General features: G+C 47.3%; 1 protein-coding gene across 1 annotated transcript in view; it reads left to right on the top strand.

Annotated features, from left to right (window-relative positions):
- The window catches only part of LOC135398650 (uncharacterized), a 56,141-nt gene that overhangs the window by 31,883 nt on the left and 8,390 nt on the right, over positions 1 to 15,868 (top strand). Inside the window, exons 12-13 of the mRNA XM_064630038.1 lie at positions 922 to 1,036; positions 9,694 to 9,839. Of these exons, the coding sequence (XP_064486108.1) occupies positions 922 to 1,036; positions 9,694 to 9,839 (261 nt within the window). The remainder of the gene's footprint in view (positions 1 to 921; positions 1,037 to 9,693; positions 9,840 to 15,868) is intronic.

The raw sequence follows: 15,868 nt of genomic DNA, 5'->3' as shown, positions 1-15,868 counted from the left end.
TCAATCATGAACGTAAAGCCTTCAGCTCCATGGTTTATAACACCATGTAGCAAGTATTCTTTGTCGTGTGCTGCCAACGACGGCGGCTTTATTTTACCGTATTATCCCTAATAAAATACTCGCTTCTTTTTTTTTAAATACGCATTTGGTGCATTGCTTTCATAAAAAAGAAAACATTGCATATATTCAGGATTTTTACTGCATATTTCGAAGATTTTAAGTGCATAGTTTTATTATATTTATCCGCGCTCTACAAGAGACTCCCCGCTACAGCACACCCTACACTCTAAGAAAAAAGGGTGTGAAAAGGTGGTAACTTCTATAGTTACCACATAGCGACTGATAAAGGGTGTAAAAGGGGGGGGGGTAAAAAACGATCATCATATATCCAAATTGCTACAAAAAGGCGTACGCCCCCCTCGCTCACCGAATCAGAAGCGGTAACCCTATCATGTGTTGCAATGGTTGGCGGACAACGTGCTACGCGGTGAAGTTTTGTTTTGAAAGTGAGGTAGCAGGTAGAACTATGCAACCTTTTAGGCCCAGCATATGCGACAGCTATTACTGAAGGTGTAACTGCTCCACCCTTTTTTCTAAGAGTGTATGGTATCGGGTATTATCTGCTGTCCTTCAACCACATTGAATCATTATCTGTGCTAGGCAAATCGATTTTCGTTTTTGCGCACCAAGCCATTATGCGATTTTTTTTTTCCGGACAATTTGTACTGAAGTCGCTACGGTAACTTCGTTTTCCCACAGCTTCCGGCAGAAATTGTTGTGGCAATAACACCATTCATTTCTTGCAAAATTTTGAATATAATATTCAGGTTTGTAATGTCATCTGAGACCAGCCCTAGCCGGTTCACAGCTGCTGTTCCATTGGTACAAAAGAAGCTATAACCGACTCCTTTATTTGTGCAGTGACATGCGAAAGAATACTACTAATTCATAACTTCCTGAGCTGCGGCTACAAGTACTACCAAACGAAGAACGAATTCAGTGACTTGTACAAGAACAATGTACCGCGGATCTGCAGGTAAGTGTACATAGCGGTACTTGCATTTGCCAAAAGATATAGGTGCCACGGTAGACTTGCACTATCACGGCGATGCTTAGTTGCTGTGGGCGCGTAAAAATGTGTGACCAATGTGTGCAATGCGGCCATATGCTGATAATGCTTTAGATGGAAAGTTTTTCCTATTGTGCGTTTACATATCAAATGCCGTCTTCAGGGTGTCGGAGCGAACCGAAAACCGGAACCGAAAACCGAAAAAAAAAACGCTATTTTGGTGCGAACCGGAACGGAATCGAAACCGTATACGTTTTTTTCGCTCTGGAGGGAAACCGAAAAATATATTTAACGGTTTTCGGTCCAAAATAAAACTTCGCCGGTTTGGGCTACGGATAGGCGAATGAAACAGACGTCGTGTGCTCTGAAGTCATGTCATGGGTACCATACGAGGGTTACGGTTACGGTGGAATGTATGTCGGTATACTATGACCCTTAGGCTCCCTTTGTAATGGTTTATCGTTCGCGCACGCACACAGGCTTAGAGGTACATGTGACTCTCTAGCAATGTGCCGTACTGTTCGTTCTAATTTGATCCCCGCAAACACTCCTCAACTAAACAGCGACCCAAGGGGGCTGCATAACGGCTTCTTTATATGTAATGTCGTGCAACGCGTCACTTGTTTGAGAGCAGCTAAGTTTAATACATTTACGTATACGCGAGGGCAAGCCCGTGCGAAGTGGCAACTCTTTTGTGGACAGGACACAAAGAAAAGAAAACGGAGCCGTCGAGCGCGTTTGTGAGTGTAGGTGTTCCTCGATTTGCGTCGTACTCGTGCGGTGGTGCTTGCTGGCTAGAGAGTAGCTACAGACATTCGGATGGGACGCGATCGCTCCAACCCCGCTAGAAAGTACTTTACGTATGACATCACGACAAACAAGTCCGTTTGTAGCATGTGCTTCAAGAAAGGAAAAGCCTATTTGAACAGACAGTAACCTACAGGAACCATGAGCTACCAATTTCACAGCTGTCTATTAATATGAAATACCATGTATACGGAATAAACGGGTTTACATTTTGTAACATTGATTTTTTTGTGGGGATAGATATTCCCAGCAGAAGCGGAACCGGTTAAAAACCGGTATGAACCGTTATTTTTTTGCTCCGGAGCAGAACCGGTACCGGATCCTTTATGATGTAACCGGAACGAAAACCGGAACCAAAAACGTTTCGGTTCGACACCCTGGCCGTCTTTCAAAGCGAACAGTCAAAAATCCCACTTGTGTGTGAGTGTTCTTTGGTTGAAAAATGAAACAGCTCAGGAAAAGGGTGCTGACGCCATGATTCGAACGTGGGCCTTAGGGCTCGTTTGCATAAAAATTGTGCTAGGTGCCTAATGGTAAGGGAAATCCTTCGCCACAGCTTTGACAATGTGTTTCGCACGAGAGGGAAGATAACAAAGTTTACAGGAGCATTAAAGTGGTATCCAACATGGCCAAAACGGCTGTCATCTTGTAAAGCAGTATGTGAAAAGCTTTCCTACAAAATATTTCTGTCCAAAGTTGTTTCACCGCGGCGCAATTAATTTGCAAAATCGCTGCCGCGGTGACAGGTCGGAGCGCTCCAACTGCAGACCACACCCGCTCTAGTGTGACGTTTGTGGTAGAGAGCCCCTGATTCGTTGGAAGACAAAACCGTCTGCTACGAACATTGCGAGCTGTTTCTTGTTGACTGCTGTTCATTACATGATTTATATCACGTTTTCTGAAAAACAAAGCATATATGCAGCCCGACAAAATAAGATCGCGATCACAAGAGTAATATCCGTGACTTCTGTGCAATCTTTCGTTGTACGTATACTACTGGGGAGCGACGTACGGGCCAGCGCGCCGTTCAAAGCGAGATTACTTCCGAGGCGTTTGCTGTAAGGCGTAACTCTGATGTATTCGCTATTTCCCTGTCACGCCAGTCACGGCAAAGTCTGTTTGATCTGTCGTGTACCTACCAACATCACCGAAGTGTGTGGCCGTATAGCTCACCAGCGCGGAGTTCAGGGTTGTGTGAATAAGAAAGGCAACGCCTGACTGTCGCTTGCACAAGGTTCCGCCGAATGAGCCAGGAAGAAGCAAGACGCTCGCTTTAATTAAACGTCAGGATACAAAGCCTGATACAAACCTTCGAATATGCAGTCTATGCTTCAGCGAGAGCGATTATCAATCACCTCCGAGCGCTTTTGTCGTACGTCAATGATGGAACAGCAGCAGATATTCCCCCACTCGGTCGGCATGGCGATGCAACTACCGCACGTAGACACACGTCCACGTACGTCCCCACCAATTGTCACGTCCCGATGGCGTCACTGAAGACCTTTCTAGTGCGACAGCACAGCACACAGTACCAGTACCACACCAGGAAAAGGCACAGCACGCACTCGCAGCTCATAAAACTCACAGTAGCAGAAAGCAAGCAATGACGGCGCTATTGTGGCGCCACCTGTTAGACATTGAATCAACTGTGCGGTGAAAACGGTCAGCCATGTTGCACACTGTCGGGAAGCGCTGGGGTATCGCTGTACAACACACAGTTAGATTCGTGCTGCACCACTCGTTCTTCCGGTGGTGTCAGCGGTCCCAAAAAATTGAGGTCGTGTCGTTGATAGCCGTCAAATCATCCGTTTCGGGCATCACGCAGCCGGAGAACACTTAAAGTCTCCGAAGCGGTAGCAAACGCTCCGGCCTGCGCGGTGTTGCTCACCTCGATCATGTGATCCCAGGTCCAACCACTCACGTCACATAGTGACGCGCGTGGCGGGGCTCATCACGTGTCTATCGTGAAGGCGAAGGAGGATGTTTCGCGCACGGGAGATTCAGGGGGCTATTGCAGGCGTCTCAATTTCGCTACAGTTGTACTACCCCAAGAACACTCGCGATCCTCAGGACGTCCTCAAAGTGTCATCGCGTCCTCGTCCGTGATGGGATGTCCGGAGAAGATCCGGAGAGTGTCATCATGGGATCTTCCAGTGATAGTCATTTGCGTACATCCTGCGGCCGCCAGCCGGAGGACATATATAGGAGAAGTACATTAGTTTAATAATGCGATGTACGTTTCTATGCCTGCGCCCATTAATTAGTGTTTCGGTTTGTTTGTCATAACCAAATCAGCAGATGTATGAACTACAAAATATTACAAAAAGAGAATAGTAGAATAGAAAGAGAAAATACAAAAATACAGGAATACAAATACAAATTGAATGATTTCAACGGATACTCCATGCACTGGGTTCAATGTGCGATAAAATATAGCTTGCTAGACCTTTCATTGTGACCTCGTTGCCATGAACATCCGTGCAAGGTCCCTGACGGGATGCTGCACGGAGCATTTCCGTGGAAAATACAGAAAAGTGATGGCATATTACAGCGCGTGCTTGACTTTCGGTGGATGTTTTAAATCCACTAAGTAGGAAACATGGACGCTACCTTGGTTGTATCCTTATACTCCAAGGAATTCGTCACTGGTCTGTTACTTATACATGAAATTGAATTAAACTTAGGTTCCTCACCCTTGGTTTTGACTGCGATGCTAGGAGGACTCTTGCATATGCGGAAGTTCGCAAGATAAGCAATATATAGTATATGATTTATCTGCGAAAGGAAATGCCACTGTTGGATATTCCTTTCAAAGTCGGCTGTCTTAGTCTTACACTTAGTGGCACATGACTTTTTATATTTTTTGCTTTTTATACCACGCCACCCATTGTTCGTCATCAAAAAACATCGAGAATGAGAGACGGAAAATGACAAGCTGGTGGCCGAGGTTGAAAACCGCAAAACAGAGAGTCCGTTTCCAGTGTATACGTCTGCACACTTCTAAGAGTGAGAAATGAAAGCAGATTTACTGGAGAATTTCATATTATCCTATAGTGCTCCTGAGAGTATCCCAGTCTTGTCCCCAGATGTTGTCCCTAGGACCATCTCTGGAGTCTCATTCTAACACTTTTCTAACAAATTGAGGATCATATGGGGATATTCCCAGGATGTCACTGCTGTCCCGCAATGACATCCTCAGGATAAGTGAGGGATGTCAGCGTGTTCTTGGGGTAATTATGGGAAATTGTGGGAATTGTTTTCGGGCGCCTAACATTCGATCCATACCGACCAAAAACAGAAACAAAGTTGTGTGCCCCTTGCTAGGATTCGCGCCAGCCGGTACTAAAGTCAGCATCATCGCGTGCGTCACTTTTGTTTTGTCAATAAAAAAACAGCTGACTGTCACGGCGCACGAGACTGTCCACGGGCATTCGGTTCGCAGCAGCTGACAGGAACAGATGACTATTGCTTGGTCTTCTAACACTGCGCTAACATTGGTTATGGGCACAGAACGCCTCTAGTGCGACGCTGCAGACAAAAAAGAAGACTTATATCGAACCCGAAGCGGCTCAAAGTGCAAAGGAGAATTCCACTAGCGATCCAGTAGAACCGTCCTCGTATACGGAAGCACAGTCATCTCCAGAATGCGAGAAATGGCAAGAAGCAATGCAGGACGAGCTACGCTCGCTCCACCACGCTAGCACATGGAGACTATACACCGAAAACCAGGAATGAAAGTAATCAAATCGAAATGGGTGTACCGGATCAAAAGAAATGAAAAATGGGAAATTCAAAAGCTCGTCGCTGTAGGAGCCAGTCAAGTGGAAGGTATTGACTATTATGAGACTGCGCCTACTGCTTGCCTTAGCGAACGAGGAACACATGCCAATGCGGCAACTCGAATTGAAGACAGCATATCTTCATGGTGTCCTGGAGGAGGAAGTTTACATGGAGCAACCTCCTGGTAGCAACATGAAGTGAAAGAAAGTTTGCAAATTACAAAAATCGCTCTATGGCCTCAAGCAATCTGCTCGCACCTGGTATCAGACATTGGACAGGACCCTACGACGGCTAGGGTACCACCGGCTTAAAACTGACCGATGCGTTTACGTCTTGGAAGAAGCTAATGACAGGGTCCTCCTCAGTGTGTACGTTGATGACATGTTAATGGCCGCGAACAATCAGCGTGCTCTGACTAGAGCGATTGATACTTTAGGTAAACATGTCGAGATTTGGGGGAACCCAAGTATATTCTCGGCATAGAAGTCGATCACAACAAAAGTGACCGCCGATTAACTCTGCACCAACGAAAATACATCGACGAAGTATTGACGAAGTTCGGCTTGGCGGACAGCAAGCCAGTTAAAACTCCGTTAGAAAAGGGTCGACGAGAACAGGACGCCGACGGATCCAAGGTTGAAAACGAAAGTGTCCCCTACCAAAACCTCATTGGTAGCCTGATGTATCTGGCGCAAGCTACAAGACCAGACATAGCTTTTGCAACAAACTACCTTAGCCAGTTTAACAGCAACTTTAACAAATCACACTGGCAAATGGCAAAACGGGTATTGCGGTATTTGAGCGGAACAAGAGACGTAGGCATCACCTATTCTGCATGTGGATCCCAGATCGCTGGCTATACCGACGCAAGTTGGAACGAAGATGAGTCTGGAAGATCACGGAGCGGTTACGTGTACACAATGTCAAAGGCAGCCATTTCTTGGCAGTGAACGAGACAACGGCCGATAGCACTCTCAACTTGCGAAGCTGAGTATCCTGCTCTTACGGAAGGAATGAAAGAAGGAAAGTGGCTAAAGATGTTCATGGGCGAACTTGGCTTCGACAAGTATTACACGGGGGAGTTACAGTTATACTGCGATAACCAGTCGGCCGTCAAACTGATTGAAAACCCCGTCCACCATCAGCGTTCCAAACATATCCATCTGAAATACCTCTACGCAAGGAATGAAATCGAGAAGAAAGTTATCATTCATCCCCACTGAACTCATGATCGCCGATTCGTTGACCAAGCCGGTTCCGAATGACAAGAACATCCTGTGTGCAAAAGGTTTTGGACTGATCACCTGATCGCGACACAATGACTACGTCGTATCAGCTGGCTTGGGAGGGAGATTGTTAGGATTCGCGCCAGCCGATACTAAAGTCAGCATCATCGCGTGCGTCACTTTTGTTTTGTCAATAAAAAACAGCTGACTGTCACGGCGCACGAGACTGCCCACGGGCATTCGGTTCGCAGCAGCTGACAGGAACAGATGACTATTTCTTGGTGTTCTAACACTGCGCTAACACCTCTAGACTGCTCCTTTAAGGCTGTAGCACGTGCTTGAACCAGTGGCTAAACCGGTAAAAGCATGAGGCTTGTGCAGTGACGTCACGTTTGGTCACGCGTCTCGGGAAAACAGTCACAGTAGGAGGGCATGCCGTTAGTTGTCGCGGTATGCGTACAATCATGAGGGGATATTTAAAAAAAAACACACGCTGTTGCCTCATTCGGCCCGCAGTATGACGCATGTGATGGATCCCCATGTTTTCTCGAGTCACATGGCTCAAAGGCGTTCAAAGGCTCCGCGTGACGTCATGTGCACCAGCCTCATTTTCTTACGGTTAGGTACCTACCACAAGTTTTATGCAAACCGGCGATTTCCGGTGACATATGCTACCGGTACACCACGACAGGCGGCCCTGGTTCGAATGCATGCGTGAGCACCTTTTTCCTAAGTTGCTTGATTTCATTGATTCTTGGGCGTTTGGAGGCTTACGTGTTCGTGTTTGTCGTTAAACGTAGCTTGCCTCGGCCCTAACTCCCGTTGTTTACGTCCTGTGGTTGTCTTCGGTTGCCACACGGGAAGAGGTTAAAGAGGCACTACAGTGCAAAAATTTGTCCTGGCGGAATGAAATATGTCCTTACCTTGAGACACCAAGAGTTGCGCCGTTCGTGATATTCCCTCTTTACCTCCGGCTTTCCCTCCGGCTTTCCCTCTCCCCCTCCCTCCCCACCCACCCTCTCTTTCTCAAGAAGCGTGACAATGTGGAAAGGCCTCCGGATTGGTGTCCTGAAACGATCTCCCGCGATGATTGGACAAATCGTGGTAGGAGACCAATAAGAGCCCGCTCCGCATTGTCGCGCATCCTTGGGAAAGAGGACGGATTCTTTCGCTCAGAAGTCGAGGACGGCGCAACGGATAGGTCCCGTTCCTTTTTTTTTTTTTTTATAATTGGGGGTTTACGTCACGAGACAACTGAGATCACCGTTCGTTTTGTGTCGCTGCCAAGGTAACGGTATCTTTCATATTCCTCGAGGAGAATTTTGTGCACTTCTTTGGCCCTCTAAGGAAGAGCGTTCGCTTCCAGTGCCCGAGCAGCACGTGTGAAGAATGTCCGTCCGACCATCGGGTTTCAACAGTACAACGTCTTTCCCGCTGTTCCAGGTAGAGGATGCATTGCAACTCATACGCGATAGCTTATGTACTGGCGATAGGAAGACGCCACGTAAAATCGAAGTGCCGTGTGTCACAGCAATAGGTAATGGGACACGAGTATCAGATGCAAGCTAGTTAGTGTAGGAAGTCGAAGGTAAAAATATTTCACCCGTGTGCGGAACAGAGCGGAAAAAGACACATTGTTGACAAGGACACTGAGTGCATTGCATCGACACTTTTAAAACAGAACTTTACCGCATAACACGCTGCTAGTACAGCTTGGGACAAAGGTTTACGGAACACGGCACTGGTGTATTACTTCGTCGGAGCGGCCCCCTGCTAGATACCAGGAAGAGATCGAATAAGAAACGGGTGTCCGGCTATTCTATCCATCTCTCAGTATGTGTGTGCTCTCCCGTTTGCTGGTGGGATTTCACTCAAATGGAGAAATGCGACATCCCGGTGTTCCATAAACTTTTGTCCCAAGCTGTACTCCACCATCATCCCTAATGATATCGTTCTCTCCCCTCATTTGTTGAAGACGAGAGGTGAACGCCTTTTTGTCACACTTACGTACTTACGTTAACTGCCACAAAAAGGCGTACCCCCTCGCAAGTCCGGAGTGATAAAGCTATTATTCTATGCTATGGTTGGATATGAGGTTGGTTATGTTGTCGAGTTATGTTATAAGAGTGTAACAACAACACAATAAGCAGTTCGCCGTCGAGTTGTTATATGCACTTCATACGATGTAAAGAGAACATGTCATAATAATACCGCTATCACTACTGATCTGTAGAAAGCGCAGGGCGTACGACTTTCTATGACAACTAACAAAACGTGGTGGTGATGGTGACGAGATCTGCTTGCCGTTGTTTGCCTCACACATGGTTGCAGCGTCACGACTGTAGCCAGGATGAGATGAGATGTGGTATGTGATGCTGAAATGATGACGGTCGAAAGTTCTGTATAGGTGTCACAAAAAGGTCTTCAACAAATCAGGGGAGAGAATGATGCTGTTCGGGATGGTGTTTGGCTAGGAGCGTGTAATGTGGTGCAGTTCTGTTTTAAGAGTTTCCCTCAGCGATCTCATATTGCAAACGCCACATAACGCCTTGAATTACACAGGTCCTCTCGCGTTGTCCATGGCGCATAGATGGCGTTCTTGAGAAACACGAGTGATTGTGCGAGAGTACGGATAGTAACTAACAGAAAGGATTGCCTCATAAGACTACCAAAATGAACGCTGTCCATCCATACCGTGCGGTTTTGCTCGACATCAGTCATCCTCGCGTACATTTCTATATCTTCTGGATGAATGAGTCACCATGGAAGAATGCCCGATAAAGCGATAACGTGACCCTTTCTTCCTTTCAGATTAGTAAACGATTTCAAGAACTGCTCCGAGCACACAGTTTTCGGCAACGACTGCCAACAGCTACAAGCTCAAGGCTTCATGGGAAATTTGCTAAATATTCGAGACCATGTCATTACTCTTTTCACCACGATCCAGTGTCCGCCCGGTACTGTGAAGTCTTTGTCTAAGCGTGGAAATTCGGTGAAATTTAAGGTAGGCTGAACTCACAAGATTCAGTTGAATGGTTTTGCTGAAGCAATAGTTTTATGGTTACCGTTGCACTATTTATTCGCAAATCGCCGTCCATTCGTTGCTGAAGTGATTTTCCAGACTCGATCAATTGAGTTCAGTCTACCTGCAGAATGAATTCTCTACAGTTGCAAGCGATTCTAGTATGATGCAACTTTCATCATTGTGTTAGTGCAAAAGCTTTCAAACAAAGTCCAGAACTGCGACCTCAAAATCTTCAAAATGCCACTGCTCATGACCCATGACTCAATTCCAATGAGCTGCATGAAGCAGCCTCTAGGGGTTGCGCAACGATTCTCCGACTTTGGAGGAATCGGGTTGATGATGCGAGGATTTGTCTCTCCAATATACCCCAGCATGTCGCTGAGGTCTTGCGTTAGGATGTTATTGCATCTGGCACGGCGACGGAGACACCTTTGCTCTCTCTCCTTCGGTGTCGCGACAGTTCGTCTCTGCGCAGGGAAGAAGGTAAAGTAGTGAGAAACCACGTGACGAAGTGTCTGTCCGCTCGCAAGGCAGCAATGTTACCCCAGGGACCAATCAGGTCGCTCCACGGGCAATAGGGGAGAGACGGAAACTGGTGAGCTGCGCAGACAACTGACCTGCTTGCATTGCGTATGCGGAGCTTCGCCGAAAACGACCTGCGCACCTCGACATTTTAAGGTTCAAGGTGTACCTGTTGCCATGGTAACTGTTTGCTCCTCCGCGGAAAAGTTCCCCTGTGGGCGTCGCGTTGTGTCCTGCGAGCTTTGTAAATCGCAATGTTTGTGAATGTTATTACAATACCGGCGTGCTCATGAGACAACTATGCATTTCTGTATTTCATACAGGGTGTTTCAAAAAACGTGTCATTCGGACTTTATAAAAAAACGGGGCGACAGAAAAATACGGGATAAACGGCATTTGTGTGGCAACTGAATTTGCCACATTGAAAAAATATTTTCATATGATTTTAATTAAAATCAATTGAATTTCTTTAATTGAACTCCAAAATTTCCCAAGTCGAGCTAACGTTTTTTTTTACAGAATTAGAGAGCCCGTAGCGAACTTAGTCAGATCCACTAAGAAATCCGCTCGATATTGCAAATGGAACTGCCCAAAAAGGTCCCGAAATTGAGGATTCAATGTTTCGGGTATTAAATGGAACACCAAATCAGACGCAACGATTCGTGGAGAGGAGGACATGCTCCTGCCCCCATGAAAGATAGAAGGAGGTCGAAAAAACTCAGGGCAGGAAAAAAGAGGCGGAAGCATTTTTGTTTGCCGCTTATCAACGTATGGTGGAATGTCACCTGCCTTGTTATCTGCGCGTCTTGTGCTGCACGCCGGTCCGGCGATAAACTGTTCCCAAGCAGCACAGTGTACTGAAAGTCGAGTGCAATAGGGGTGGACGGGTTGGTGGAAGGCCTTGAACAGACTCGTGACACTAAAGAACATTGATAAGATACATACCGTCCACCCCTATTGCACTCGACTTCCAGTACATTGTGCTGCTTGGGTTCTAGCTTCGTGGGGCCAGGAGCATGTACTGCCCTCCGCGTATTTTTCCGACTGATTTGGTGCGCTGTTGAATACCCGAAACTCTGAAGCCTCAACTTCGGGACTTTTTTTGGGCAGTTCCATTTGCAATATCGAGTGGATTTCTTGGTGGATCTGACTATGTTCGCTACGGGCTCTCAAATTCTGTAAAAAAAACGTTAGGTTGACTTGGGAAATTTTGGAGTTCAATTAAAGAAATCAAATGAAAATATTTTTGCAATATGGCAAATTCGGTTGCCACACAAGTGCCCTTTACCCCGTATTTTTCCACCGCCCCGTTTTTTTATAAAGTCCGAATGACACGTTTTTTGAAACACCCTGTATGTATACTGCAATATCACAACACAGTGCGTTAAACACCTGCGGTTAGAGAGGGTTTCTCGACACTCTTAAAGGGAAAGTTCGCTCCCTGACGCTGTTGAAATAAGTATGTCAGTATGTAAGTAATTAGAGTTATTCCTATTTTGTCGTGCCAGTCGGACCCACAACTTCCGGTAGGAGCAACCGGAAACTCTCCTCATCGGCTCGCGTCACCTTTCCGTGACGTGTCAGCGCCCTCTCCCACACTACCTCCTCTCGAATTCTCTGCATCAGGACGCGAAGAATTATGCAGTAGAAGAGAGGGAAATCATACGCCAGGTCTGCGCACGCATTCCCCCAGACTGAAGGCCCACACGCGTCCATCTGCGCGCGAATTACGAACAGTGTCGATTCCAATATTTTTTTATGCCGATAATGCCAATAGCTTGGGTTGGCGGAAAACGAAGTGGGGATTCGATTAAAAAAAAAAAGAAGGAATACGCGACCCGTGGAAACGTGCAGGTAAGCTGGTGGGAGAAATCCATACTAAGAAAGCCTATGGGCACAACCGCTAAACGACACAGCACGAGCCCTGTTGCGCAGATTACTCAGCCTTTCTGAGTATGGGTCCACTGTACTGATGTGAATATCGCAGACTGCACGACGTGCCATTGCTCCCCCACCTGTGCAAAGAGCGGTGCGATGTCGTACAGCTTGGGACAAAAGTTTACGGAACACCGGGGTGTCGCATTTCTCCATTGGTGCGACACCTTAGCAACAAACAGGAGCAGACAAACATACTGAGAGATGGATACAATAGCCGGTCACCTGTTTCTTATTCGATCTGTTCTGGAGAGCTAACAGGGGACCGCTCCGGTGAACAAATATGCCAGTGCCGTGTTCCGTAAACTTTTGTCCCAAGCTGTACAAGCTTAGTTCCTTCGCTTTTTGCTAGTTGCGTCAAAAGCGAAACTGTGAAATCTCTTTCATCAAACATAATACGGCTATATATTCCTACTGAGCATAGAAGTTGGTCACATCCGCTAGGGCTATCCTGTTCAGTAAGGCACTGCCTCAATGTTTTCCTTCAAGCAATGTTCTTGCTACACTATGCTAGCAGAGCACCTCGCGGCCCTCGGTTTCAATCAGTGTCTAGGAAATGGCATTGCCATATTCTCAAGGCTGTTCAGGCTAACAAGAGTATTCACAGCTCACACGTTACGTCTGTGAAACGCTGCGCTTGTCAGTCATACAGCACCTGCGCATGATAGGAGGCAATGAAACTTCTTCAATTAGTGAGCTTCCTAGCTTGCAGCTAACAGGGATAGGCTTGATGGTGAGTTCCGACTAGATCTCATTTACGATACGAGGATATCGTTACTCTGCATATTGCGACTGTTCTCAGCAGAGCGCCACATGAAGCCGAGAACAGGACATACTGTTAGCGCATCGGAGTTAGAGCCAGAAAAGAAAAAAAAGTTCAGTTTAAAGGGTTGAGCTGATTCCATTATGGATGCATTGTACAGCGCGCAGGAGTAAGCCGTAAAGAAAACAGAATTCTTTTCCTTCGTGTCGAGGTTAACGACGAGTTCTTTGTTCTTCCACGTCGAGCTCTGAACGTCAGAGGAGGGAGAGTCTCGAACTGCTGTGTGCCAGACATGCGGTTTAAAAGACGATAGTCTCGGCACCCATCCCAATGGTACATTCCACACGGAGAGGCCCACATTCGGGGCGCCCATAACATCGGGTCAGAGTGCAACTCCGCTGTCGGGATGGACTCTCACCTCGCTTGGCAGTCGGTTTCCTTCGAGCATCGGAGCCACTCGCTCGTACTCGACATGTAGCCTTATTGATCAGTATTAAATGTGTTAAGTTGCTATAGCCCACTCTGATACACTTCAACTGGCGACGAGGATGGGATACTGGTGACGCAGCGGCAGTACACGACGACACGTCAGTCACCGCACGTCTGAAAACATCTCATCCGACGACACTGCATTTCCCTTTGTTCTCCGGAGCGAGGAAGCAAGATGGCTACTTTCGGAACCGCCCCAGCCTTCGACGCAGACGTGGAACCATGGAGTCACTACGTTGAAAGGTTAGAACAGTACTTCGTCGGAAACAAGATTACAGACGGGAATCAGCGCACCGGTATTTTTCTCTCGGTTGTGGGACCGAAAACCTACGGGCTACTTCGGAGTCTCCTGGCCCCGGCCAAGCCGAGCACAAAGACCTTCGTGGAACTAGTAGCAACACTCAGCAGTCACTTCGCCCCGAAGCCGTCTGAAATTGTGGAACGTCTCCGTTTCAACTCTCGTGTCCAGCACGAGAACGAAACTGTATCTACATTTATCGCTGAATTGAGAAAACTATCTGAGTTCTGCGAATTCGGAACCACTCTGGATACGATGATACGGGACAGGCTGGTATGTGGTGTCAGGGACATTGGCATACAAAAGCGATTGCTTGCTGAGCGGGAGTTGACCCTAGAGAAAGCTACTACACTTGCGTGCGCCGTAGAAATGGCAACCAAGAATGCCATGGAACTGAGTCAGCCTCCGGACAACTCAGTGAACCGGATCATCAACCGAAAGGGTCGACAACGTCCGGTTGGTCAAGAGCCTAAAGGAATCCCACCAAGACAGGCAAGTCAGAAATCTATGTGCATACGTTGCGGAAGAAGCGATCACGGAGCACCAGCATGTCCATTTAAGACTACTGAGTGCCACCGCTGTAAAAAGAAGGGACACCTTGCAAAGATGTGCTTGTCAGACTCATAACAACCAAGACCACGAGCACATGGTCGGACGAATGCTATTTCAACAGAAGGGGCGACCTCAGAGGCAAGCCTTAACCTGCATGGAATCCATAGTGTCGACACCCAGGCAACGCCGCGTCCGTGGATCATCACCACTCGTTGGATGGGCATCCCGGTTGACATGGAAGTTGACACAGGTTCGTCTGTGACGTTGATACCTGCTAGCACGTACAGGAAACATCAAGCCTCCTGGCCAACGTTAGTGCCATGCCAACGCAAGTTATCGTGCTACATGGGTCAGCTACCAGTGTTAGGCGTTCTGAAAATGGAAGTCACTTACGGGCACTGCACGGCAACAGCATCGCTTTACGTCGTTCACCGTGAGGGCCCAAGCCTATGTGGTCGTGATGTAATTGCAGCGCTGGATCTGCTTACCGTCAACGTGAATGCTGTTAACAGCGAAGGCAAGGTGACCAATCTGAAGCAGGAATTCAAATCCTTGTTTGAGCCAGGCATCGGTCTCATGGTAGGTCCACCTGCTCATCTACATTTGAAGCAAGGCATAACGCCCAAGTTCTGCAAAGCAAGATCTCTTCCGTATGTAATGCGCGACAAAGTGTCTGCGGAACTTGATCGACTGTGTGAAGCGGGAGTGCTCACACCAGTGACCCATTCCGAAAGGGCGACACCTATCGTGCCCGTCATGAAGAAAGATGGCACAGTAAGAATATGCGGCGATTTCAAGGTTACGCTGAACCAAGTCTGTGACGTTGAACAATATCCTCTTCCGAAGATTGAAGACATGTTTGCGTCGCTTAGTGGAGCGGAGTGCTTTTCGAAATTGGACTTACGCGACGCATACTAGCAGATTCCACTTGATGAAGACTCACAGAACGTCGCGGTAATAAACACCCATCGAGGCCTGTACAGCTACAAGCGTCTACCCTATGGCATCGCTTCTGCGCCAGCGATCTTCCAGCGTCGGATGGAATCCTTGCTGAGAGAAATTCCTGGAACGCAAGTCTTTCTCGATGACATCCTGATTGGAGAACGGGAGGCAAACTTCGGAGAAACCCTGCGCAAGGTACTCCAGCGTCTACAGGACAACGGTGTTCGTCTGAGGGAGGACAAATGTGAGTTTCACAAGTCGGAAATTTCGTATTTGGGACATCGCATTGACAAAAGAGGACTTCATCCCGAAGAAAAGAAGCTGAGAGCAATAGTAGAAGCGCCAGCGCCGAAAGACGTGCAAGAATTGAGATCTTTCTTGGGACTGCTTACTTACTACCGCAGCTTCATTCGTAACATGTCCTCCTTGCTCACACCCTTGTACGACCTACTGAAAAATG

The sequence above is a fragment of the Ornithodoros turicata genome, chromosome 1 (genome assembly GCF_037126465.1).
Source record: "Ornithodoros turicata isolate Travis chromosome 1, ASM3712646v1, whole genome shotgun sequence".
Classification (NCBI taxonomy): Eukaryota; Metazoa; Arthropoda; class Arachnida; order Ixodida; family Argasidae; genus Ornithodoros; species Ornithodoros turicata.
This window is presented reverse-complemented; position numbering and strand designations above follow the sequence as displayed.